The following is a 24,808-nucleotide window of genomic DNA, read 5'->3' as shown; positions in this document are numbered from 1 at the left end:
ACACTAGCGACCAAAGCATATGCCTCTACTCCGTTGGTTAGAGTCTGGTGCCGATAACGTGTTATAAAATAATAAAAGAAGAAGAAGAGTATTGCAGAGAAAAGTAGAGAGTGAATTCTTATTGATTTGGGATCAATTACAATGGAATAAAATCCCTCTATTTATAGGAGAAAAGTGACTTAGCCACAAAGTAACAAACCCTAAAATCTCTCTAACATATAGACATTCACCTTAAATACAATTCTATTTATAACAAAAACATAATATAGGAGCGTCATTTTTCTTTATGTGATTGAAATTTCTACATAGAAAACATCAAGGACCAAAACAGAAAAAGTATCAGAAAGGAGGACCTTTACGTAATTTTGACTTTCATCTCAAGTTCCTACTCTTTTGTCTGATTCAGTGATAGTCAGTAGTAGTAGCAACCAATAGTCCAGACCCAAGTAAGAACCTCTTTTGACTTTTATTCTGTGTATAATCCAATTATCCAATTAGATTCAATAAAATCAATATGGGAATTTTAGCGTACAATTTCAATGTGGTATCCCCAAATTTTGTTCTTAAAAAAAGATCTCTTTTCTCAGAATTTCCTCTTCCGCAGGTGCGCGTCAATCTTTCACGCAAGCCCAATATCAGATTCAGAGTTGCTTTCAGTATGGCACAAAACCCAGGTGACAAATTTTAGCTTGCTTTTATTAAAAAAAAACAGAATTACAATATGAAGAAAAATGCTTATTTTTGATAGTTTTCGAGTTTCATTACATATGATCTATAATTACTACGGAAAAAGTGGCCCTTCGTTTGCAAACAGCTCTATGCTGTTGTGTTGTAGCTAGTACAGAATTATCTGCAGCAAACATAATCCGAGTTTTTTTTGACAATTTTTTGGTGAAAGCTTAAATACTCCTCTTCATTTTCAGTATGAAAGCCTGATGCCAACAAAAAGCGCTATAGTATATTCATCAATCTGCTTATACTGGTGAAAGAGGCAGTGCAGATTCCTTGACAACTTATAACATATGTTGTGACATTGTTCTGTCTATTTACTGATGCACGCGTCCTAATGTTCAGCAGCTGTGCAGAAGAAAATTACAGTGCTGAACCAACACAATGAGAAACTAGTTGGTGTGTTGCATGATACTGGATCGGTGGAGATCGTGGTTTTGTGTCATGGATTCAGATCCTCGAAGGTTTGAACTATTACCATTTCTACTATGTTTCTTGTGCTACATTAGCTGTTATATTGCACCCTTGAATTTTCTACTATTTGGATTGTTTTCAGCATCCATTGCTGTTTCACATCTCTGTTTAGCAAAGTTTTGCATTTATTTTTAATTGATTGGTGATTTTCCATGTTGACTTGACCCAGAATGGGGTTTCTTGATATCAATTTTAGGCTCTTTTTGAGGAAAATAGATCTAGTTCCACTCTGTCGAGCAAATAGTTATGACTATATTATCAAGTGATGCTCTAGATATCTATGGAAAAGTTACAACTTTGATTTCCTTCTCAAAAGGAAAAAAAAAACTTAACAACTTTGATTTGGCTATATTTAGAATGGAACTCTGAACTATTAGCAAATTTCTTATTTGACTTTTCGGGTTTGAATAAAATTGAAGTCAAATGTTATATATGATCAGTATAGAGCTATTATAGATGGACAGTATGGAAGAAAGTTAAAAGTATCCTTAAGTTTTGACTGAAGCAATTACTGGCTCATTGGCTATCTCATTGGTTAACAGCAGATGATTATTTCTCCATACTTCTTTATTAGTATATATGTAATCTGTTTGATTGTGGGAGAGTTGCAGATGAAGCATCTAACTTTTTCATTGTGTTTCTGTTGATAGGACTTCTACGCTATGGTGAACCTTGCTGTTGCTATGGAGAAAGAAGGAATCAGTGTATTTCGCTTTGATTTTCCTGGAAATGGGTAAGCCCTTGGTATTAAAAGGACAATCTATATTGTTCGGGCAATGTCTAGATAAAGGGATAGCTTTTTATTTATTATACCAAATGCTCTATAGGCAGACTATTGTTATTGGTGCTTGTGGAGATAGTAAAGTACCGTGCAATACGGACCTAACTAGAGGTCAATGCAATGGGTCAAAGAGCAAGATTTTACATCATTACTCTTCAAATTCTCGTTGATTAACTTTCTCTCTCATCATCTTAGCTTTCACCAAATTTCTGTTTGCAATGACTAACATTAGTTCTTTCGCCATTCTTGGTTGTACATTATCAACTATTTTCTAGTGAAAGCGAAGGTTCATTTCAGTATGGTAACTACCGTAGAGAGGCGGATGACTTGCATTCTGTGGTTGAATATTTCAATGGAGCAAACCGCAAAGTAACAGCAGTCCTTGGACATAGTAAAGGTGTGTCAACTTTTGCCAATAGTTGTATAATATATTGAGAGTATTTTGCGCACTATGGTGAAGAAAGAGGTTTTGCACGAGAACTATTATGCTTTAGGTTCCTTTTTTGGGGTGTTCTCTGGGTGTGATAATATTACCTTTTGATATCAGACCTGCATCTTTCTTCTCCCACATAATCACATTATGGCTCTTCCTTCATGAAATCCATTAAGGTGTAACTGCAAAATGAAAGTTCAAGAAGAAAGAGAAAAGGGAAGAAGCATTCTCAAGGTGCTAAAATGTGCTAAAGTATTAATTTTCAAATTAGCTGTCCCGAGAACAGACAAATTTGTTTTTGATAACGATGGTGTCTGGGTCAGCGTGCATGCACCTTGACTATTCCCGGGTAACTCTACCCAACAAGGTTTGGGCAGATGAGAAAAAGAGAACAGATGAAGAACTAGATTATATTTTCATTTCTTGGGCCATACACAGGGAGAAATATCAGCTGCGAGAACTCCTTTCGATGAATTCCCTGCTCCTAAGTCCTAAGTCCTAACCCACATGCCACAAGGGTAAAAGGTCAAGCAAGAAGGACTTAATTACTTAAGGTTTGACTAAAAAGTTTCTACTTAAATAAAATATAATACAAAGAGTTTGTTAACTCAATGCGAAGAATGGAAATTATCCCTGCATATCAATTAAGGTAGGTCAACAATGATGTACTTTACTTTGTGCTCTCTCTTCCTCTGTAAATGACATTAAAATAAATATTTGCATTTGTCATGTAAGAGTTTGTTGATTAATTATCAGAAATGAACTGTTGCAGGAGGGGATGTTGTGCTTCTATATGCTTCTAAGTATCATGATGTTCACACAGTCGTCAATTTGTCTGGCCGTTATAATCTAGAGAAAGGCATTGCAGAGCGCTTGGGGGAGGACTTCCTGGAAATTATCAAGAAAGACGGCTTCATTGATGTTAAAAATACAGCTGGTAATGACTTCTCAAAAGAAAAAAAAGAAAAAGCAGGCAATGAAAGTAAATCTGTATTCAGCTTATGCATATAAACATTTCCCCTTTTGTCGTTTTCCTTATTTATATAGTTAATTTCTATTCAAATTGCCGAGAATATGTGAAATCTGGTAGAAGACAAATCTCAATATGGAATGCCACAACTGTCCCTAATTTTTCTTGGCTTCTCTATCAGGGCCTATATTTTAACAAATTTGACGTGTCAAGAGAGATAAGAGTCAAAAGGCACAATATCTATAGTTTCTTATGCAATTGTTTTCTTTACTTTTCTGACTAATAGTTGTGAAAACTAATAATGTAGATACCCCCTTAGCTAAGAGGCTTTGTAAATAGTTCTATATTATTATGGGATTTTGTAAGCTCCTCAATTTTTTTATATGAGGTATGAGTCAATTGTACAGGCGCTATTCTCGTTTTTTGTATCTTGAATGCATCTACTGGATGCACGTGCAGTGAGATTCACGTTACCTGATCAAAAAAGCCATGAGACCTTGTATCTAGTATTACCTTGGTCTCTCTTTAGTTCTTGAGACCAAGATGCAGATGAACTACAATATTAGCTTAAACAGGGTAAGGCTCTAATGAGAAGTATTACCTCTTGCTCAATATGCTGTATGATTGCTTAGGCTTCCATAACCATTAGGTTTTTGGACAATGAAAATGCACAGGGTTTTCTTTTTCTTTGGAGAACTGAAAATATGCTTCTCTATTTGTAGGAGACGTTGATTACCGTGTTACCGAGGAAAGTTTAATGGATCGACTTCATACAAACATGCATGATGCATGCCTCCAAATTGACAAAGGATGCAGGTTCGATTTATGTTACTTCCATTATGTCATTACCTTCTCTTTGTTCTCGTTGTCATTTATCCAGGTGAAACAGACTCATCTGCAAAGTTAAAAGTCAAAAGAAAAGGAAAATAAAGCCACTGAAGAACTTTGTGCAGTTTCATTAGCACTCATGCAAATGGTTTTTCTTAAGTTAAGTTCTATTTAATGCAACTTTAGAAAGGAAATACTCAGAAAACTTTGCTCTCAACAGCAATTTAACCTCTTCAAAGGAAAGATATTAGGAGAATATCAGTCTTCCTTTCAACAGAGTTGTTACACTCATGAACAATTAATCCATCTTAAAATGTTATCTCAAAATCCTAGTTGCTCGTCTATACCTATTCTTCTAGTTTTCAACTAAACAAAATAATGAGACGCATGATCTTTTGGGGAAGATGGAGATGTAGACGGAAATTTGGAAACACAGAAGAACGAGATATGTTAAAATGTTGAACTCGAGAAGCCTGAAGCTGTCCTTTATGTTAACTTGCTATTTCTTTGTATGACCAAAATCTACTGCAGATAAAAATTTGAGAATTCTATGTTCAAATTTGAGAATTTACTTGTTAAAATGTTATTTCTTGTTATTTGAGAATTCTATGTTCAAAAGATAAAAATTGATCTAACAGTTTACCTGAAATTTTTTAGTTGATTTAAAGTTCTAATATTAAAAAATAATTAAATTATATTTTTCAATATAAATCTTTATTTAACGTATAAAAATATTGGCTATATTTTATTATAATAAATTCTAAAATTTAATTTTTCTTTAACCGCTTTATTAGAGTTTAAGTTCAATTTTATGTGTTTTCTCTCATCCTCTCTCGTCATTTTCTTAGAATATGGGGAGCAAATTCTGGGAAAAGAAGAGGTCTAAGCTTTAAAGTCAAGATGCCTAGACTATGCCACCAAATAGGTGAAATTCTTTGGTTTGCGGAATGGGGACAATTTTGACATTCACGACATTACATAGAAGGCAGTTTCCTTGGAATAGACTATTTTAGATCGTATGATCAATGGACTTTAAGAAACTATAATAAAGATAATTTCTTTAAGTTATAGAAACTTTGGAGGTTGAACATAGTAAAAAAATTTAATAAATATATTTGAGTTGCAATTTTATTGAACTATTGAAAACTGATGGTGAAGGTTCTACCTCACAATTGAGATTGTTGTATGATAGCATTCTAACCTCACTGCCATCTCGACTGTTGGCATTATATCTCTAGTCTGATCTTTTCACCTTAAATACACCATTGACTCGATGTGATCTAAGGTACTAACTGCTGAATTTTCACTTGTACAGGGTATTGACAATTCATGGATCTGCGGATGAAATTATTCCTGTGGAAGATGCTTTGGAGTTCGATAAGATCATACCAAACCACAAGTTACATATCATCGAAGGAGCCAATCATTGTTATACCTCACATCAAGCTGAGTTAACGCCTGTAATCTTGCCATTCATAAAGGAAGGTCTGCAGAAGAACTAGGATACTAGGCAGGTACTGTGGATGCCGCTATCATTGAAATTCTGGTTTTAGATAAAATGTGAGCTGGTTGTTACAATCTAACTTGCGCAAATGAAAGAAACTATTGGCAGGGTCTTAACTGTACTTCTCAGTGTAATTCAGAGCTTGTTTGGCATCATATCGGGCTTTACTACATGGGGAATTCTTTATGTACTTCATACTAGAGTGAAAATTCTGCATATTCAGTATGAGCTAGACATATAACAAGATGAACGAGAGGATGAACGTCTCTTGCGTTCCCAATGCATTTGAATTTGTATCTCGAGCTTGCAAAATGAAGAATTGTAAAATTGTAGAAGCCCATGTTTTCCTTTTTCTGTGTTGACAGGGTTTCTGAAGTCAAATTGAGATCAGTAATAATACTCGTTTTGTTTTTTATGACAGTATTTGATTGAACATATATGTTAAGTTGTTAATTTGACTTCACATTTTATTAGTGAAGACATTAAAGTAGTGGTTGAAAAGTTAATTTTATAGACAAAAATCAGAACAAAGTTCAAAATTTAAATAGTTTTATGAATTTGAATTTTTGGAAGTTGTGATCGCGCGAACTCTTTCAGAAGAGGGAAGAGCATTTGGTTACTTTCAAAAGTATGGTGGCTAAGACTCAGATTGATTATCTTCTTCTCACGAGGAGCGAGAGGGGGTTGTGCGAGGATTGCAAGGTTATCTCGAGCGAGACCCTTGCGTCATAACATAGGCTCTTTGTGATGGACGTCGGTGTCATGATAACAAGGAAAAAAAGGTTTGTTCGGGGTCAACCGAGGATCAGATGGGGAGCCTTGACGAAGGTTAAAGCTCAGGAGATGGAGAGGAGGTTATTGGCTTTGGGAGCCTGGCGGAGTAGTGGGGATGCAAGCGAGATGTGGACGACGACGGCAGACTGTATTAGAGAGGCGGCGAGAGAGGTATTAGGGGTCTCGAAAGGTTACCCCAGGTAGGCACCGAGGCGACTGGTGGTGGAATGACGTGGTCCAAAGTAAAGTTGAAGCAAAGAAAATGTCGTACCTTAAGTTAGTGGAGAGCACAGACGAGGATGAGAAGAGAACAAACAGAGGAATATATAAGGAAGCTAGGAAGAAGGCGAAGTTAGCGATTACTGAGGCTAAGACTGCTGCGTTTGATTGTTTGTACGAGGATCTAGGGGCCAGAGGAGGGAATAAGAAGTTATTTCGGCTGGCCAAGGCGAGAGAGAGGAAGGCTCGTGAACTGGACCAAGTGAGGTGCATCAAAAACGAGGATGACAGAGTACTAACAGAGGATGCCCAGATTAAGCGGAGATGGCAGGCTTACTTTCATAAACTTCTGAATGAAAAGGGAGATAGAGACATTGTTCTAGGGGAATTAGGGCACTCCGAGAGTCACCGAGACTTTATGTAATGTAGGCGTATTAAGGTTGAGAAGGTCGTGGGGTGCTTTGCGCAAGATGAGTCGGGGCAGAGCTACCGGGCGCGACGAGATTCCGGTAGAATTGTGGAAGTGGGTGGGTAAAGCAGGCTTGGAATGGCCGACTGCGCCGTTTAATGTTATTTTTAGGACGAAGAAAATGCCAGATGAATGGAGGTGGAGCACGATGATACCATTGTAAAAGAATAAAGGTGATATCCAGAGCTGTAACAACTATAGGGGTATCAAGTTACTAAATCATACTATGAAAGTTTGTGAGAGAATGGTAGACGGAAGGTTGAGGAGGGCAACGTCTATTTCTGACAACCAATTCGGGTTCATGCCGGGTCGTTCGACTACGGAGGCTATCCACCTTATCAGGAGGTTGGTGGAATAGTACATGGATAGGAAGAACTTGCACATGGTATTTATTGACCTTGAGAAAGCGTATGACAAGGTTCCCAGGGAGGTGTTTTGGAAATGCCTGGAGGTGAAAGGTGTGCCAGTAGCTTACATTAAGGTGATAAAAGGACATGTATGATGGAGCTAAGACTCGGGTTAAGACTGTGGGTGGTGACTCGTAGCAGTTTCCGGTTGATATGGGGTTGCACCAAGGATCTGCGCTCAACCCGTTCTTATTTGCCATGGCGATGGATGCACTCATATACCATATTCAAGGGGAGGTGCCTTGGTTGTATGTTGTTTGCTGATAATAGAGTTCTGATTGATGAGACGCGAGGCGACGTTAACGAGAGGCTGAACCTAAGGGTTTCAAATTGAGTAGGACTAAGACAGAATATCTGGAGTGCAAGTTCAGCGACATGACGGGGGAAGCAGATTTGGACGTGAGGCTTGACTCTCAAGTCATCTCCAAGAGAGGAAGTTTCAAGTACCTCGGGTCAATTATCCGGGGGGGAAGGGGGGATTGACGAGGATGTCACGCATCGTATTGGGATGGGGTGGATGAAATGGAGGTTAGCGTCTGGTGTCACCAAAACTTAAGGGCAAGTTTTATCGAGCGGTAGTTAGACCACAAATGTTATATGTGGTTGAGTGTTGGCCAGTTAAGAATTTCCATATCCAGATGATGAAAGTAGTAGAAAAGAGGATGTTGAGATGGATGTGTGGGCACACTAGGCTGGATAAAATTAGGAATGAATATATTTGGAAGAAGGTGGACGTCGCTCCCATAGACGACAAGATGCGGGAAGCGAGGCTTAGATGGTTCGGGCACGTGCGGAGGAGAAGCCAAGATGCCCCGGTTAGGAGGTGTGAGCGAGTAGCTTTGACGGGTATGAGAAGACGAAGAGGGCGGCCTAAGAAGTATTGGGGTAAGGTGATCAGGCAGGACATGACACGACTTCAAATTTTTGAGGACATGACTCTAGATAGGAAGGTGTGGAGATCGAGCATTAGGGTGGATGGTTAGGAGGGAGTCGAGCACTTTTCTTCCTTCGTATCGGAGGTGGAGCTAACATGTTGTTGTCTTTGGGTTATTAGCAGTGTAAGTTTATGTCCACACTATTTTTCCGTTTTTCCATAGTTCAGTAGCTCTATTACTGGTTGTTGTTATTGCTTTTCTATCCATTTTTTGTTTCCTACGATGCTAATATTATCTCTCTAATTTTTGTTGTCACATATTCTCTATTCCTCCGGGGTAGGAGTAAGGTCTGCGTACATTCTACCCTCTCCATACCTCACTTGTGAGATTTTACTAGGTTGTTGTGAAAGTTATAAGGTAGTATCGAATATTTTGGAACGTTTCAAAATGAGAAAATGCTGTATAAATTTAAACAGAACAACAACAATAACAATATATTTTACTTTCAGGCTAAAAACGTTATTCACATTTACGGACCGCTGTATTATACAGAGCAGTAAAAAATGTCTTATATATACAAGGCCTCCCAGCTAAAATAAGAACTGGCAAATTTTACCAATGATAACATATCATGGTGATATCCTGGAAAATACACGTTTCTGTAAATTGCTTTCTGGAAGATTGAACTAGTTGGTAGGGATATAATGAGACATCGACGTGAATACCACTCCTTCACTGCTACTCTACTCCCTCTGCAGGTACACCTTTGCTTCACCCTGAATGGAAAAAATGTTGTTCCTCTGGAGAAATAACCCATAAAATTATAAATAATATGAGTTGGAAAGCTTTTGGCAGTCACAGTTGATTAAAGTGTCTAAGAAAACTAGCACGACGAAAAGGTTATGCAGAAACAGAAGACTTAACTCACCGGAATGTAGGCGGCGATTGTTCACATAACAGATGATGCAAAAGAAACACTTTAAAAACAAACAAATAAAAGGGTCACAACTCTAACATAAAAGTTGTTAGAAAAAGTAAGAGCCCGACAATGTATTCGTTACAGTTATCACTTCAAACACAGAAATGAAACTAGCCAGTCCCAGTTTATTGTCATAGAGCTTACTAGATAACTTCACATATCACCAAAAGATTCTTTTCTTTTTTGCGTGATAAGCGATTTCACAAACTAGTTCATAGAAGGATCGTCTGCACCTGTATAATGTAGACGGATCTACTGTTTAATGAAATAAAAGTTTAGTGATAACCAGGGGCAAATTTAGGCCTAAATTATGGTGCACGTGAACCCATGGTCTTTCCGCTAAACTAGATGTTTTATATACATATTTCCTAGAATTAATCTAATATTATTTCCTGGCCCCTATGCTCTAAAAAGGTTGTACAGTGCACTTGGTTGAATGTTGAGTTATTTACTCAAAGAAAGAAGGATTAATTTCCACTAAATCCTTTCTTCAGTGGTACACTCATGCTCTAGAAATCCTAGATCCGCCTATGGCGATAACCCAACAATTCCAGTGACAAAAGCGCGCAAAGAAACATCTTCTGCTTCAGATGTGCTGACACCTTATATCCATATCTTACCCGTAGCCTCAGTTGAGCAACAGAGCAACACCATCCTCAATAGCATTCGGCTATTACTAGTTCTGATCTTTCTCCTCGAAATTCTGCAAACGAATCAAAATTTAACAAACGTAAAAATGGCCCATTATAGTAATCCAAGTAACACATTTCAATAAATATTTCAATTGTCTGGTCTAAACTGAATAGAGCGAGATGAATTCAGACAATTCACATAGCAGACACCAGACTCTGATGTCCTCAACTCCCAACTGAGTACACCACTTGCATAAACTCCAGCAAACCGGCAGTTTGACCCATAATTGCACAGCTTCTTATGCTGTTATATTGTGTTTTTTCCAGTTTCACGAAAACGAAAAAAGAGGGCTGAGGGGTGGGGAAGACCGTCAATTAGTGGTTTTGTTCCTCCTTCCCAACCTCCAGTGATTGGATCAACATTCCATTCTTGTTCCAGGGTATTGATTCAAGAAATATTTCCTACTCTACTTTTATAAAGAAGTTTCTAGAGCCTCCTCTTACCTCTTCCATGTCATCCTCATCATCAGATGGATCTAATCTCGAGTATAAGGTCTCCTCATCAATCTCCTCAACCATGTTCATATCTTCCTGTAGATTTTTCAGCAGAAGTAAATAAAAATGAAAGCAAGAGGTGATATGCAAGTTGAACGATACGGAAAATATATCTCCAAAAAAGCAGGAATTTCATACTAGATCAGACTTCAAATTCTGAAGCTTATCCTGCAACTCCGTTATATGATGCTTTAGTGCCTGCAAAATTTTTCAGTGGTGGACATCCATAAGGTGAATCTCAAGATATCTGAGACATCAAATACATCTATCTGCAAAAGAAAATGACAATCATGAACATGTTACCTCACGTCTCTGAAGTTCAATTGAACGGGTCAAAGCCTGCCTCTTAGTCAAAAGATTTTTGGGCCTGAATTCACTAGGACGCTGGTAATTTTTCCCACGATAGAGTATAATTGCGTAGCCTTGGGTAGTCTTGTCTATAGATACCAAAAGGCCACCACTTTCAGTCTCAAGAGTAACTGCAATGTGTTTTATTTGTGCTGCATTTCTCCTCTCTGCAATGATCTTTACTAGCTCCCGGTATTTCCAATGTAAATGTATGTTCTCTATAGTTCCATCAAAAACATCTCGCCTCCCTGAACAGAAATGTGTTAGTTATGCGCTCTATCCTTAGAGAAACTATGGGATTCAGCAAGTAGCAACCCTTACCTAGAAGCAGAAAAGGTTTCATGCTGAGACCCATCTTACGAAACAGAAACCTTTCCTCAGCAGATAATATTTCCAAATCAGTTGGCAGCTCAGATGGTTCCCGATTTTCCTGCAATTTCCGTAACATATTTTCTGCCTTTTTGATCTTGCCTTTTGCCTGCAGGAACCAATCCAACAATTATTCATTTGCACATTTGCGGCAGTATTTTCACCTTTATTTACAAAAAACTTACATGGGCTAGCTTCTGTTCAAGATGCTTGACAAGAGAAGCATGCCTTGCTACAGCAGCGTCTCTCATCATTTTCTCCCTCTCTTCAATACTAGGTTGGTTTCCCCAGCGTGAGGTGGCTGCTATAGTTTCAGAAAGAGTTCCAGCAATCAATGGCCTTTTAGGAGCTTTAGTATCAGAATGAATAAGGGTTGCTGCTCTTTGCCGTGCTTGTTCTTCTTGATCCTGTAAGAAAGCACTTTTGCTCTCTGCTTCTACTAGGGCTTCCGTGACACGAGGTGGCAAGAAATCATTACCCCTGTAAAAGACAATATAATCCTTATTCCTGGAGACCAGCGTCCCTCCAGTCAATACCTGTTGAACAACAAGGATCTATTGTCAGATTCATTAAACTTTCACTAACATTTTTTCTAAAGAAGAAAGAATGCCTGTGAATCAGGAAGCGAACTCGCGAACTCAACTGCAACTTTGATGGAACGATTATGGAGTATACTCTACACCAGTACAGATTCCAAAAACAAAATCCAGAAAATGATAACTTGCAAAAGCAGCCAACAATTTAGTGGCTGGGATATCTAAGTGCCAGAATGAGGTGCAAGTTCAAAGAAAAAGCCAAGGAAAATTTTACTTTTTTGTCATAATCTTATTTCTTAGTATACTTCTGTCTTCTTTTCGTTCTTGCTAACACTTACTAATGCTGTGTGTACTTATCATGCAGTCTTAACTTTCTAAGAGTGTTTAGCGAGCTTTATCTGTTTACCTTAAGTTCTTCTGCCATTCTTTCATTGCTTGTATTGTGCACACCACGTTTTATCGCTATCTTCGCAATAGCATTTCTTCTCCATAGCTTCGCCATGGCTGCGGCTAAACCTTGCAGTTCTCTGTTCCTTCCTGAACAATGCAGACAACAGTTTGGAGGTCAAAAGAGTTCAAAGTTACCAATTTTCAAAAGACAACGAAACATTAGAAACCCTTTCCAAATACCTAAAGCAAAATGAGGGGGCATAATTCTCGCAGTTCTGCGCAGGTACGTCATTTCTTTGTTTTTTAGGTTGAGTTTAGCTCCATAAGGAAGACGCCGAAAAGGAGGTCTATAGCCAGGAACAACAGCAGGCAACAGATCAGCATCAACAGGCAGTGGTTCACGACCTGACCAATCTTTGAATCGTGGACCAACTTCATCTAGCAGCATGTTGAGCTCGCTTAAATCCATTATTTCTGCACCAGACAGATTACTGAAACCATTTCTCGGTCTTTCAGTAGCTTCATTTAAGGATTTGACTCCAAAGCTTTGACCGTTAGCATTCTTTGAAGACTCTGATTCGTCAATATCGTCGTTTCTTGTCGTAAAAGATTGTACACAAGGAAGCTTGTATGATATTCCTCTGTATAACACTATGGAACTGCCTGATCTCCAGATCACTAATCCTCCAGTTCTATGCTAACAATGGTCAAAGTATGATACACATAAGAATTCACAATATTACAATCTACACAGAAAACTGGAAAAATGTAGTCCCTCCGTCCCATTTTATGTGGCGGCATTTGACTCGGCACGGAGTTTAAAAAAGAAAGGAAGAGTTTTGAAACTTGTGGTCTAAAGAAAACCTTAGATTATTGTGCGGCTGTAAAACAATTCATTAAGGGCAAAGTAGAAATTCTAAAGATAAATTGTTTCTAAATAATGAAAGATACACATTCTTTTTTTGAAAAGGAAAGAGTGCCAGATAAATTGGGACAGAGGGACTAACTGTGTGGATCGACAAAATATTAGAACCAAAAACTTCAAAGTGGAACATATTCAACGCATATCGCGAGAAGAAAACTTCAAAGCCAGACTTATAAATGATTCAAGATATTATCTGAAGAAATTTAAAGAACAAAAAAGATTTATATACAGAGTTAAATCAGCTGACAACAATCTAGGTGCCATTTGCCAATACAAGAAATGAAACATAAATGTATGTACAAGACATCTATCTAATATTAACAAGAACCAACCTCTAGAATCTCATGAGTCCTCTTCATATTATGTGAAGGAGGACCTTCAAATCTCAATTTAACAATCTCATCCACTTTCCACTTCTCATGAATTGAGTCAACTAATTCCTGTGTTATACCAGCTGATCCAACCTTTATTCTCTCCACCAACCTCAATGCTGCATTTCTTAGCTTCTTCAGTTGAGGCTCAGGTATCATTTTCTCTGCCATTTCTGCATTGCTTTTTCTCAGCTTGTCTCCCCCTACGGGTCCCACATCTCTCTCACCTTGCCATGGCAATCTAACTGAATTTTTAGAGGAACTCTCAGTAAAGGAACCACCTTTATTGTCTTGAACCTCATATCTATGTAAAACCTTTGTTTCCAGTTTGATATCTTTTTCATCCTTTCCTGGTTCAATATCCAATTCTTGAGAAACATTATTTTCCCAATTAGCATTCTTTTCAAAATTTCTAGCCTCAAAAGAATCAAGTTGAGATTTTTTGGGTTGATTTCCATGAACCCAAGGAGCTAAATTTACCTTAATTCTTGAACCAGAACTCACTGACTCATTTACTACTGGATTTTCTTCAGTTTTTGCCACAGAAAACTGGAGGTCTTGTTCTGCAACTTCTTCTATTGATACTGAATTTAGTTCTTGCCAAGGGAATTTTTCCCTTAATGAAGTGGTTTTAACAGACCATTTATTTTGAACTTGTTCAAGAAAGCTTGGTCTGGGTTTTTGCTTCTTTTTTGACTGATTGGTTTGATTTTCTTTATCTGAATGAATTGTTTGGGAAGAACAGTAAATTCTGATATTTTTAGCTCTAAAGTTGTGCAAAGATTGAATTTTGGGTAATGGAATGGGAAGTTGAAGTGGTTTTGAAGAAGGATAAGTGAAAGGAGGAGAAATATAATCAAACGATAATTGCGTAGAGGCCATAGCGGCCATGAACAACTAAACGTATCTTGGTCAATTCTTATCGCCAAATCGCCATAGCTTGAACAAAGAGAAAGGCATTTGGACAATGGGCCAGCCTCTGGCCCATACATGTTACTCACGTTGTAGGATTAATTGGGCTGTAGTTTTCTCTATTCTGAATTATCATGTGAGGCCCAAACTGTAGCCCGACTAGATGGGTCAAAAATTCAAAAAATTCTACCAAGAATTAACTTAAATAGCCGTTGAATCAACAACTTAAATTAAAAATAGCAAGCGGATGCATAATATATGTATAGTTAGTATATAAGTTATATTTATCGGCTAGAAAAAGTTAAAAATGAATCCGACCAGATGTTTGTGTAATGAAGCGATGAGACAGTATTGTCATATAATGGACTTAATTTCTATTTTTGGATGACATAAAAAGTCGTGTAATATAAAAGATGAAAAATTTGATGTCCTGTACACAAGCTTAGTCAGTATTTGAAATTTATGAGTTTAAAATTCTAATCTTTTTAAGTTATTGGGTTCTAAATTAATAATTTATATACCTTCGATCAATTTGGACAAAAAAACCCAGTGGATTCGACCGGTAAACTATACTCAATATATATCCTCTGCAGGCAGTAATTAATTATCCCCATTCCTATACTATTATTATCATCTTGCCCTCACTAAAATGAGCTAAATGAAAATCTTTTGTCCTGGTGACAGAATCATCTTTGGATCAAACTGACTTTTCCTTTGTTGAAATATTTTCCATTTTTTGCCAAAATGATTCATCCAAGCTTCCTTGGTTTTGTAATGCGGAAGATACTGCTTGACGTTGAGACCAGCTTTTTCACAGCAGTTTATGATTTCTTCATTTTGTCCATCCAAAACTTCCCAGTCATTGAATCTACTAGAATGCAATAGCCCTACGCAGTAGAATGTGTCCTCTTCTGGTATCACAACAGACATCCGATCATCCCATCTGAAAGTATTCATAAACTACTAATCAGTTTCAAATAGAGACCATTGAAGATATAATTAATTAAATAAAAGTATGATCTCTCTAACAGAAGATGGTTACGCAGTTCAATATATATATATATATATATATATATATATATATATGGTATCAAAGTAGACCGAGAGAGATCTTGACTTACTCATTATCAAAAGCAATTTTCGCATGTTTGACTCACAAAAAAGAGTCAAGTATCTACGTGAAAGAAGGTACCTAATGATGACTAGTTTCAAAGCCTACAAGAAAATGCATTATATACAAGGTAACTAATAGCATGTTTGGCCAAGCTTTTTCAAGCCAAAAATATTTCTTTTTAAATATTTTTTTTTTCAAAGTTGAAGTGTTTGGCCAAGCTTTTTGAGAAAAAAAAAGTACTTTTGAGCGGAAGCAGAAATAATTTTGGAGGAGTAGAAAAAGTAACTTCACTCCGAAAGTACTTTTGAGAAAACTACACTTAGAAGCAGTTTTTAAAAGTTTTTGACCAAATATAATTGCTGCTCGTAAGTGTTTTTCAAATAAGTTAGTCAAACACAAACTGTTTCTCACCAAAAAAATACTTTTGAGGAAAATTACTCTTCAAAATAAGCCGATTTTTGCAGCTTGGCCAAATAGGCTACAAGTAGCGGATGGAGTACTAGCAAAAACTAGGATAAAGCACAATGAAAAAGATATTTTTGTATTCTGATACCCCATCCCAAGGGCGGATCCACGGTATAAAATGTGGTTCACGTGAACCCGTGATCCTCGGGTAAAAGTATATATATGATGTACAATTTGGCAAAACTACGTATTCATATTTAATGGAATCCATGATCAAAAGAGGTGAAGTGGTTCACTGGTTTTGTCCCCTTATGTCAAGGGATCAAATCCCCAACCAAATGTTTTGTTTAATTTTTACATAAGGGATCAAATCCCCAACCAAATGTTTTGTTTAATTTTTTTCTTAAATATTTCTTTTCTTTCTATTTCTACTAACTTAACTTTCCTTTTTATTCTTTAAATCACTAAACCAATTAATTTCCATGCAACTTCCCAGTTTTCACATGTCTGAAGTTTAATTACTCGATTTTTTCATCCCGAAATGGTGCACCCGTCTTCCCAGAATCCTAGATCCGTCTTTACCACATCCCATTTTGCTATAAAATATTACGTTGTGGACATTAAAGGGACAAATTTCACTAGAGGTATCCCCATATGCAGTAAGAGAAGAGGAGGGGTTTGTACAAAAAACATGAATTAACTACGAAATTTATTATTATTTGTTGCTACCCTAGTTGATGGTATTTTTTGATAACCCATCGCTAACCCGTCATTGAAACTGATTTAACCACAGAAATATGCTATATAGTGAGGAGAAATTAAAAGAAAGTATCAGAAGTGAGTACCTTTTTCTGGTTGTTGGGTACACAAGAATAGGTCCTGTGGACTTGTTTTGTCTGAGAATGATGTCCAAAAAGACACCAACATTAAAGTCCATAATACTGGACTTTGGTACAAAGAGATTGAGCCAAGGGTGAGGAACATCCCACATTCCCTTTGATTGCAACATTAGCTCACCACTTCTCACTCTATTCAGAAAATGTACAAAGGCTGTATCTTTCTTGAATATGTGTCCAAACACAAAGTTCAAACCTCTCATCATCTTCTGCAATTCCTGAATAAAAACATACGTATATATATATCTAGTTAAGAGACTATGTCACGAAAAAATATTTAAAGATTTAAAGAAATTTATTTTTCTAAAAAAATTGAAGGACAGACCTGTCCTAACCCACGATCCTCTTAGGGCAGGGTTGGGCTATCCATGTTAAGGCCCATTCAAATGGTGGGCCGGACCATCCTAGCCCACCAAATTTAAAAGCCCACAAGGCTTGGGCTAGGCTGCCCGTTTTGATAAACCAACTCTGCCTTACGTAAAGTTGCCAGAGTTACACAATCTAGTGGAGTAATAAATGGTACCTTATCAACTGTATTAGCAGTCTGATCATCATAGTACTTGACCATTTCCAAACAGTAGATAATTCCATATTTGGATATCAAGGAAAGTATTTTAGATTGGTTGGAAGTTGAGAAAAAAGAAGATCTCCAATTATTTGGAGGACTTTGATTCATCATTAGAGAGCCTTCCACATAGTCCATGCCATCATTAATGGAGATCAGTTTTTCTTGGTCTCTTGTGAATTTTGAAAAATCACTATACAATACTCTAACCCATTTCACCTGCAAGAAATTAAATAAAAATTAGAAATTCTCTCTCCCCCCCCCACCCCCCTCCCCCCCCCCGAACCCCAAAAAAAACAAGAAAAAGGACATGAAAATGTTTGAAGAAGACGAGTACTCTTGTTGGTGCTTTCTCTAAGACAATTCTTGCTCTGATTATGATCCCAAACTGGCCTAGACTTCCTAAAACTGCAAAAAACAGCTCCGAATTTGTCCGCTTGGAACAAGTGACAAGTTCCCCTTTACCTGAAATAAAACAAGAAACAAGATATTGAACATGATGAGTATTTAAGTAAATAATTTTTACACCGTCAAGTCACATTTATATACATACGTTAACATGTAACATATCTTATTTTCATTATTCTAAATTTCGTATTTGAAGGATATTCACCTAGAAATATTATTTGGCTGACGCAAAAAAAATTCTTTATACATACTTCCCTTATATATATAAGTATATAACCTAAACTCACATTACCTCTGACAGATTATAATAAGGCAGTACATTATTTTTCCTACCTACAAGATCTTCCGGGGAAAAAAAAACTGGGTTTCTCAGAAGCATCACATCCGATCATTGGATGCTACACACATCTTTTACATGGAAAACAAAATGAAAACTGATAACTGGATTTTGACTTTTTCAAAACAAACAAATATATATACGGGACACCCTAAATAGGAAAGTGAAATTACCCAAAACATAATGTAAAAGGAAAAAGGTAATTTTAAAAGAAAAGAATACTGCTACAAGTTATGTCACAATATTACTATTTGGGAAATCAAATATTTTTTATTTAAATTATTAATTATGTTAACTTATACTGAAAATAGATTTTTCGATTTACTTGTGCATTGCAGAAAATCAAAAGAGAATTAATTATTTTTCGAAATTTATATATCATTTTCATTAAGTAACTATTTTCGAGACTTATTGGAGTACTAGTAGTCAAATTCAGATTTTCAAAGAATAGAATAATTACCATTAATAAGGGTAATTTAGTAAAATAAATAATTGTTAATATTTTTCTTAAGAGCATTGCATAATGTATTCTGAACAAGTAAAAGGAAATATTGAAGAGAATGATACTTTTCACATAATTTATAAATATGTAAATAAAAAACTTGAATCAATCAATTCCTAAATTCACACAAATAATTACCACTCCCTCTGTTCCCCTTTATGTGAACCTATTTCTCTTTTGGTCCGTTTAAAAAAAAATAACTCATTCCTAAATTTGGAAACAATTTAGCTTAAACTTCTAATTATACTCTTAATGAGAAACTTTTATAACTATACAAATACTACTTTTATCACAAGTTTCGAAAGATTTATAGCCATACAAATATTCTCACTTATTTAGGACCACAAAATTCAAAAATCTTCATTTTTTTCCTTAAAACTTCGGTTCAGTCAAACGGATTCACATAAATTAGAACAGAAGGAGTAGGTGTTAAGACATTATTGGAAACCCACAATAACCCAGCAAAATTCCACAAGTACGGTCTGGGAAGGGTAGAGTGTACCCAGTCCTTATCCCTACCCCTCTGGGGTAGGCTGTTTCCGAAAGACCCTCGGCTCAAAAAGAAGAAAAAAACAATAGACAATGGGTCGGTGACAGCAACAGAAGCGAGAAAAATAATATCAACATAGTAAGAAACATAAAATAGATGAAAAACAATAACAATAACCAGTAATAATGTCATAGAAAATAGTGTGGAAACTACATAAACCACTAACAACCCCAAGGCGAAACATTACCAGCCTAGCCCCGCCCCCGGCACAACATAGAAACGCTTCGACTCCCCCCTAACCTACAACCCTAATAATCGACCTTCACACCTTACTATCAAGAGCCCTTAACTATTTAATTATCTAGATGTAATTACTGCCTATATTTACCTGTGATAACATCCATTTCAAGAACATTACTAATCTGAGGACCATATTTGAAAGTTTGGCCACTAATTCCAGCATTAGAGAGAGTTCCTCCAACGGAGAGATATAAATAATCAGTCCAAGAGACAGGTGCAAGTCCATGCTCTAAAGTGGCATGCAAAACATCAATCCAAAGCTGCTCACCTCCCACATCTGCATAATAAAACCCTAAACTACTCTCCCAAAAAACCCTAATTTTTCCATTATTATTATTATTATTATTATTATTATTCAAAGAACTCATGACCACCACAACCCCATTTGGTGACATGGCTTGTCCCCTCACTGAATGGCCATGTCCTCTCGCCGCGACGCCAATAGGGGCAGAAATGGCGCCATTGTTGGAGTAGTTTATGAGCTTAACAATGTCATGAATGGAGGAAGGGTAAAGAACTGCAGCTGGGATTTCTTGAACAAGTTTTCCAAAATCAGTGGAAGTTGCTATAGTGGCATCTGAAATATTTACACTAAGTCTTGTTGCAATATCAAGGTGGGAAAGAACTTCATTTGTAATTGAAGGTTTACCTATGATGGACACTAAACGGCTAATAGTGAAGAAAATAACTAAGTAACCTAGGGAATAAAGTTTAGCCATTTATATTAATTAGACTGACTATAAGAGAAAGTGGGGAAAAAAAGGAGAATTAAATAGGAGTAATAAGTTGGTTGTTGTGAAGCTAGCTAGGAACAAGAAGCTGTATATATAGAGAGATTGGAATATTAGTACTTCCTCTTTCCCAAATTAGTTGTCATATTTCACTTCTTGAAAGTCAAATTTTATCAACATTTTAAAATATACTGTTTCTCATATTGATATGAGGGAAATTACAACATATACTACTTTTCATATAATTTTTTGAATATCTAAATTATAGTTTTAAAATTGATGAGTTGATGTAATCTAATTTAACTTTGAAGAACAATCAAATTGACTCTTAAGAAACACAATATGACAACTAATTTGGGACGGAGGGAGTAGCTAGCAGTACACGATGGGAATCTTTGATGAGGGAGAAATTTTCAATCGTCAAGATATTAAAGGACATGAATTTTCTGATATTTTTGAACTTTATGTTCACAAAATGTCATTACTTTCTATGCGATGGAGATGAGATCAAAATTTCACCTTCTCGTCCACAACATTCTCAAAGGCCACCCACTGTTTTAGTTTTTTTGTATGCTTTTTTCTTTGAAAAACATTTCTTGTCGGCTGTGTTATTTCTACTTTGATCAATATCCACTACTGTTAGATGGAAAAGGTTTGGCGTTAAACTTTTGTTTTTTTATATGAATGAAGAATATCACAATCACAATTAAGTACATAACACACCATATTTGGAAATAACTGTTCTGTTTGGTACAATCTTAACTGTCCTGTAAATATCTTTGAATGATGAAGAGTAGAAGAATCTGTATTTAGCTATTTAACTGAAAGTAATACGGCAATATTTTTTAAGTCCATTTTTGAAAAAATAATAGAGAAAAAATAATAATGATATGAGTTGAGTTTAAAGAAAGAAGTGACGATTCATATCACAGACCCGACATTGTTGGGAACTGAGACCTCACTACTAAAAAACTGGCTAATTTCGTCCAAGAAAACCGACCGAAATTGGTCGAAAATTGAGAAAAAGCGATCAATTTCCGATCGCTTTTAATTAGTCGGAAAAATGATGGTCGCTAAGGGAAATTTCCGACCGAAATTTCAATGCGTTGACTAACAGTCAAACTTCATTTACTGACCGAAATCGGTCGGTATTAATTAATTTTTTTTATTTAATTTTCAAAATACCGACTGAAATCGGTCGGAATTAATTAATTTTTTTATTATTTTTCAAAATACCGACCGAAATCGGTCGGTATTAATTAATTTTTATTTATTTAATTTTTAAAATACCGACCGAAATCGGTCGGAATTTTAAATATATAATAATTTTAGAAATATTCCAGATATATATTTTTTTGTATCGCATGTATACTCCCCAGCCCGAGATATGATAGCACCACAATATTATATTTTATTACTATATTACTAATTAGTATTAGTATATATTATCATTATTATTTTATTGAATTCTAATTCTAAATATAGAATATTAAATCTTATTACTAAGCACTAACTACGACCCGTCCTATATTTGCTTATTTTTTTGTTAGTCCACAACTGTTGGACTCTATGCATCAAAACTCAATTTATAAGATGTAAAAGCTCACATCTTCAGCTGATGTGAGACAAGAGTATTTCCCAATTTCCGATCGAAATCGGTCGGAATTTTTGAAATGTTTTAATAAAAAATTATTTTCCCATGGAAAAACCCACTACTTTTCTTCCCATGGAATATTTATTTACTAATCTATCCATTTTATTATTTGTTTATTTCTTTTCTTTTTTATGAAAAAAAGAGTGCATTAAATAAGGATTCCATAAATCAATAAAAAATTATTTCAAGTGAATAAAATTAAGATTACATTTTAATGTAAAAATATGCTTAGTTATTTTTTCTAAAATTTCATTTATAATCCTGAAATAACACATTAATTATTTTATATAAAAAAATATATTAACTAACCAGAATTAAATATATCGTACATTGGTTAAGTAATTGGTATATAAGCTATAAGCTATATTCAATATATATATCACATGGCAACAACTTTACCAGTTACACCAAGGCTCCCCTTCAAAACTATTATAAGTTTAATCGAACATAATTAAATTTTTAATTGATCCAATTATATTGAGTTGTATCCAATTATATTAAGTTATATTAATACAATTTAATTCAATTATAGTAAGTTTTAATCGAACATAATTGAATTTTCAATTGATCCACCGATCAAGCATTCGTGTATATATAGTATAGTTTATATATATAAGCTATATTCGATATAACATTAGCTACATAAAGATGTGTGTGTGTGTATATATATATATATATATATATATATATATATATATATATATATATATATATAAAATTAAATTTTCAATTGATCCAATTATATTGAGTTGTATCCAATTATATTAAGGTGTATTAATACAATTTAATTCAATTATAGTAAGTTTTAATCGAACATAATTGAATTTTTAATTGATCCACCGATCAAGCATTCGTGTATATATAGTATAGTATATAATATATAAGCTATATATATATATATATATATATATATATATATATATATATATATATATATATATATATATTAAATATTGTTTATTTAAAAGCTATTTATATAAAGGGTGACAAAAACCGACCGACTTCGGTCGATAATATTATTAAAGTTATATTTTAATTATTTTAAAATTATTTTACCGACCGAAGTCGGTCGGAAATATTTAATTATAACTTATTCCGGTTGGTTAATTAAATATATATAATTTTTGTTATATTAAAAACCAATTGCCTTGGGCGGGAAATAATAATTTCAAAATTTCCGACCGAATTCGGTCGGAAATTTAGAAAAAATTTAATAAGAAATTATTTTTGTACATTATATACAAGTATGACGAGGTGTTGGCCAAATATTGACCAATTTCCTACCGAAATTGGTCGGAATTTTTATTTTTTTGCTGTGGGACCACTATTTCCGTTGTCAGAAATATTTTTGTTGACTTTTGCGACCAATTTAGCAATTTTCGATCGATTTCGGTCGGTATGCCTTGGACGAAATATGCTAGTTTTCTAGTAGTGCCTGCATAGTTATTATTGTATTGTTTTAAAGGAATGACAAACTTTCTAAATTTCAAAATAATTTATTTTATTTTATTATTAATGACAAGTTTTTATAGTCACACAAATATTATGATGCGTTTAACCTCGCTAGTATCCAAAGTCTTTCTTTGCAAAATTTGAACTCTCGGGGTCATCTCATCATCCATGGGTAGGGGTGTACAAACCGAACCGAAAAACCGCACCAAACCGATTAAAAAATCTGACTTGGTTTGGTTTAATTTGGTTTGGTATTGAGTAAAAAAATCCGAACCAACCCGACAAATAAAAATATAATTTTTATATATACTTTTAAGATTTTATATAGAATTTTCTTTAAAAAATGTCTAGAAATATTTGGGATTCTCTTGCGGAATATAAATTTTAATAGAATATGAAGTGTTCCATATTTATTGACCTTAAATAATGGGTTGTATCATTACTTTCTTATCAAGTGTTACTGAAATGCATCTATGTCTTTGTTCTTCCATATTCATATCATATGTTAAAATTTATTAAATTCTTATATCTTTTTCGAATGTGAATTGATTATTAATATTTATGTATTATATTGATTTTTATGTTTAATTACTAAATTCGGTTAACCTGAAAGTGTACATCAACGAAAAATTATTGTCAGACGACTAAAAAAATAACTATTATGTATTACTAATAGAATTCTCCCATAAGAATATTTTAATCGATAATATGTTTGTCAATTTTTTATACTTTTACTAAATATATATTTACTTATCAAATATTTAACAAAGTAAGATTGAAATAGTATTTAAGTAACAAAAAACCCGAAAAACCCGACAAAACCGAACCAATCCAAACCGATATAGTTGGTTTGATTTGGTTTTGATAAAAAATCGAACCAACCCGGTCCATATACACCCCTATCCATGGGTACATTCTCTATTTTAAAATAGTCCAGAGGGGTAACAGGACCCGTGCAAATTAAGAGTATGTAATTGAAAATGGGACTTTTTCGTATATATACGAAATTTAAAACTTATTTACCCGATTTATTTAAGTTTTTTTATTTATAGAAAGTAACTAAAGTTTTTTTTTTACAAACTATATACAAAATTTGGTAAAAATTTATAATTTATCTATAACTTAAATACAAATTTTTTATACAGAATTCGGTCAAAAATTATAATTTACGTATAATTTATATTGTATACAATTATGTTAGTTGTATATATTTTTGTATGCCGGGTCGTTTCTACACCCGACATACAAAATATATATAATTAGTTTATGTCTTCTTCTTCGAGTTTCAATCTGAAAACTCTAACCAAAATCACCTCGAATCTTCACCAAATTCTCTCAAAATTAAGATATCAACTCTAAAGGATATTCTCAATTATTTACAATAACACTCAATCCAAACAAATAACAATTTTGCAAAAATTGATTTTCGAATTCAAAGCTACAAAGCTTTCACTCTCATCTTCAACAATGTTCT

At 34.9% G+C, this 24,808-nt stretch overlaps 3 protein-coding genes across 14 annotated transcripts; 1 reads left to right on the top strand and 2 right to left on the bottom strand.

Annotated features, from left to right (window-relative positions):
• The first annotated feature begins 412 nt into the window (after positions 1–412).
• Positions 413–6,139, top strand: LOC104097489 (uncharacterized). Of its 8 annotated transcripts, none has more exons than XM_070181211.1 (9): positions 413–446; positions 605–674; positions 1,075–1,193; positions 1,854–1,936; positions 2,260–2,381; positions 3,190–3,354; positions 4,110–4,203; positions 5,531–5,729; positions 5,815–6,139. In XM_070181211.1, the coding sequence occupies exons 2-8, from the start codon at positions 659–661 to the stop codon at positions 5,715–5,717; spliced, it is 786 nt and encodes a 261-aa protein (XP_070037312.1). In that variant the 5' UTR covers positions 413–446; positions 605–658; the 3' UTR covers positions 5,718–5,729; positions 5,815–6,139. The 8 variants fall into 8 exon arrangements, with proteins under 8 accessions (XP_070037312.1, XP_070037313.1, XP_070037311.1 ...); XM_070181212.1 differs by having other exon boundaries at positions 429–446; positions 1,078–1,193; positions 5,828–6,139; XM_070181210.1 differs by having other exon boundaries at positions 429–446; positions 5,828–6,139.
• Positions 6,140–8,930: 2,791 nt separating this feature from the next.
• Positions 8,931–14,526, bottom strand: LOC104097490 (CRM-domain containing factor CFM3, chloroplastic/mitochondrial). Of its 5 annotated transcripts, XR_011409442.1 has the most exons (11): positions 13,530–14,526; positions 12,513–12,969; positions 12,289–12,419; positions 11,532–11,882; positions 11,299–11,455; positions 10,933–11,225; positions 10,768–10,827; positions 10,579–10,665; positions 9,971–10,145; positions 9,392–9,926; positions 8,931–9,263 (listed from the first exon to the last, which is right to left on the bottom strand). XR_011409442.1 is itself a non-coding variant. In XM_033656465.2 (9 exons), the coding sequence occupies exons 1-9, from the start codon at positions 14,457–14,459 to the stop codon at positions 10,119–10,121; spliced, it is 2,493 nt and encodes an 830-aa protein (XP_033512356.1). In that variant the 5' UTR covers positions 14,460–14,526; the 3' UTR covers positions 8,931–10,118. The 5 variants fall into 5 exon arrangements, 1 of the variants encoding a protein (XP_033512356.1); XR_011409441.1 differs by having other exon boundaries at positions 8,931–9,926; XR_686553.4 differs by lacking the exon at positions 9,392–9,926 and having other exon boundaries at positions 10,063–10,145.
• A 518-nt stretch (positions 14,527–15,044) lies between these two features.
• LOC104097491 (cytokinin dehydrogenase 3-like) lies at positions 15,045–20,226 on the bottom strand. The gene is made up of 5 exons (XM_009604060.4): positions 19,586–20,226; positions 17,798–17,925; positions 17,419–17,679; positions 16,845–17,113; positions 15,045–15,423 (listed from the first exon to the last, which is right to left on the bottom strand). The coding sequence occupies exons 1-5, from the start codon at positions 20,214–20,216 to the stop codon at positions 15,135–15,137; spliced, it is 1,578 nt and encodes a 525-aa protein (XP_009602355.1). The 5' UTR covers positions 20,217–20,226; the 3' UTR covers positions 15,045–15,134.
• Between the last annotated feature and the right edge of the window lie 4,582 nt (positions 20,227–24,808).

The sequence above is a fragment of the Nicotiana tomentosiformis genome, chromosome 7 (assembly GCF_000390325.3).
Source record: "Nicotiana tomentosiformis chromosome 7, ASM39032v3, whole genome shotgun sequence".
Taxonomy (NCBI): domain Eukaryota; kingdom Viridiplantae; phylum Streptophyta; class Magnoliopsida; order Solanales; family Solanaceae; genus Nicotiana; species Nicotiana tomentosiformis.
The sequence above is the reverse complement of the archived record's forward strand: the minus strand, read 5'-3'. Positions and strand labels throughout refer to the sequence as shown.

What these genes read in the sequence shown, in the direction of transcription:
- LOC104097489 (XM_009604053.4), top strand. Translation starts at nt 515, where the DNA reads ATGGGAATTTTAGCGTACAATTTCAATGTGGTATCCCCAAATTTTGTT. An exon ending in TGATGTTAAAAATACAGCTG is followed by an intron (nt 3,355 to 4,109) that starts GTAATGACTTCT and finishes CTCTATTTGTAG; the next exon opens with GAGACGTTGATTACCGTGTT. An exon ending in CAAATTGACAAAGGATGCAG is followed by an intron (nt 4,204 to 5,530) that starts GTTCGATTTATG and finishes TCACTTGTACAG; the next exon opens with GGTATTGACAATTCATGGAT.
- LOC104097491 (XM_009604060.4), bottom strand. Translation starts at nt 20,216, where the DNA reads ATGGCTAAACTTTATTCCCTAGGTTACTTAGTTATTTTCTTCACTATT. An exon ending in TAGAGAAAGCACCAACAAGA is followed by an intron (nt 17,680 to 17,797) that starts GTACTCGTCTTC and finishes AATTTCTTGCAG; the next exon opens with GTGAAATGGGTTAGAGTATT. An exon ending in CTGCTAATACAGTTGATAAG is followed by an intron (nt 17,114 to 17,418) that starts GTACCATTTATT and finishes GTTTTTATTCAG; the next exon opens with GAATTGCAGAAGATGATGAG.
- LOC104097490 (XM_033656465.2), bottom strand. Translation starts at nt 14,459, where the DNA reads ATGGCCGCTATGGCCTCTACGCAATTATCGTTTGATTATATTTCTCCT. An exon ending in GGACTCATGAGATTCTAGAG is followed by an intron (nt 12,970 to 13,529) that starts GTTGGTTCTTGT and finishes GACCATTGTTAG; the next exon opens with CATAGAACTGGAGGATTAGT. An exon ending in GCCCCCTCATTTTGCTTTAG is followed by an intron (nt 12,420 to 12,512) that starts GTATTTGGAAAG and finishes TGCATTGTTCAG; the next exon opens with GAAGGAACAGAGAACTGCAA.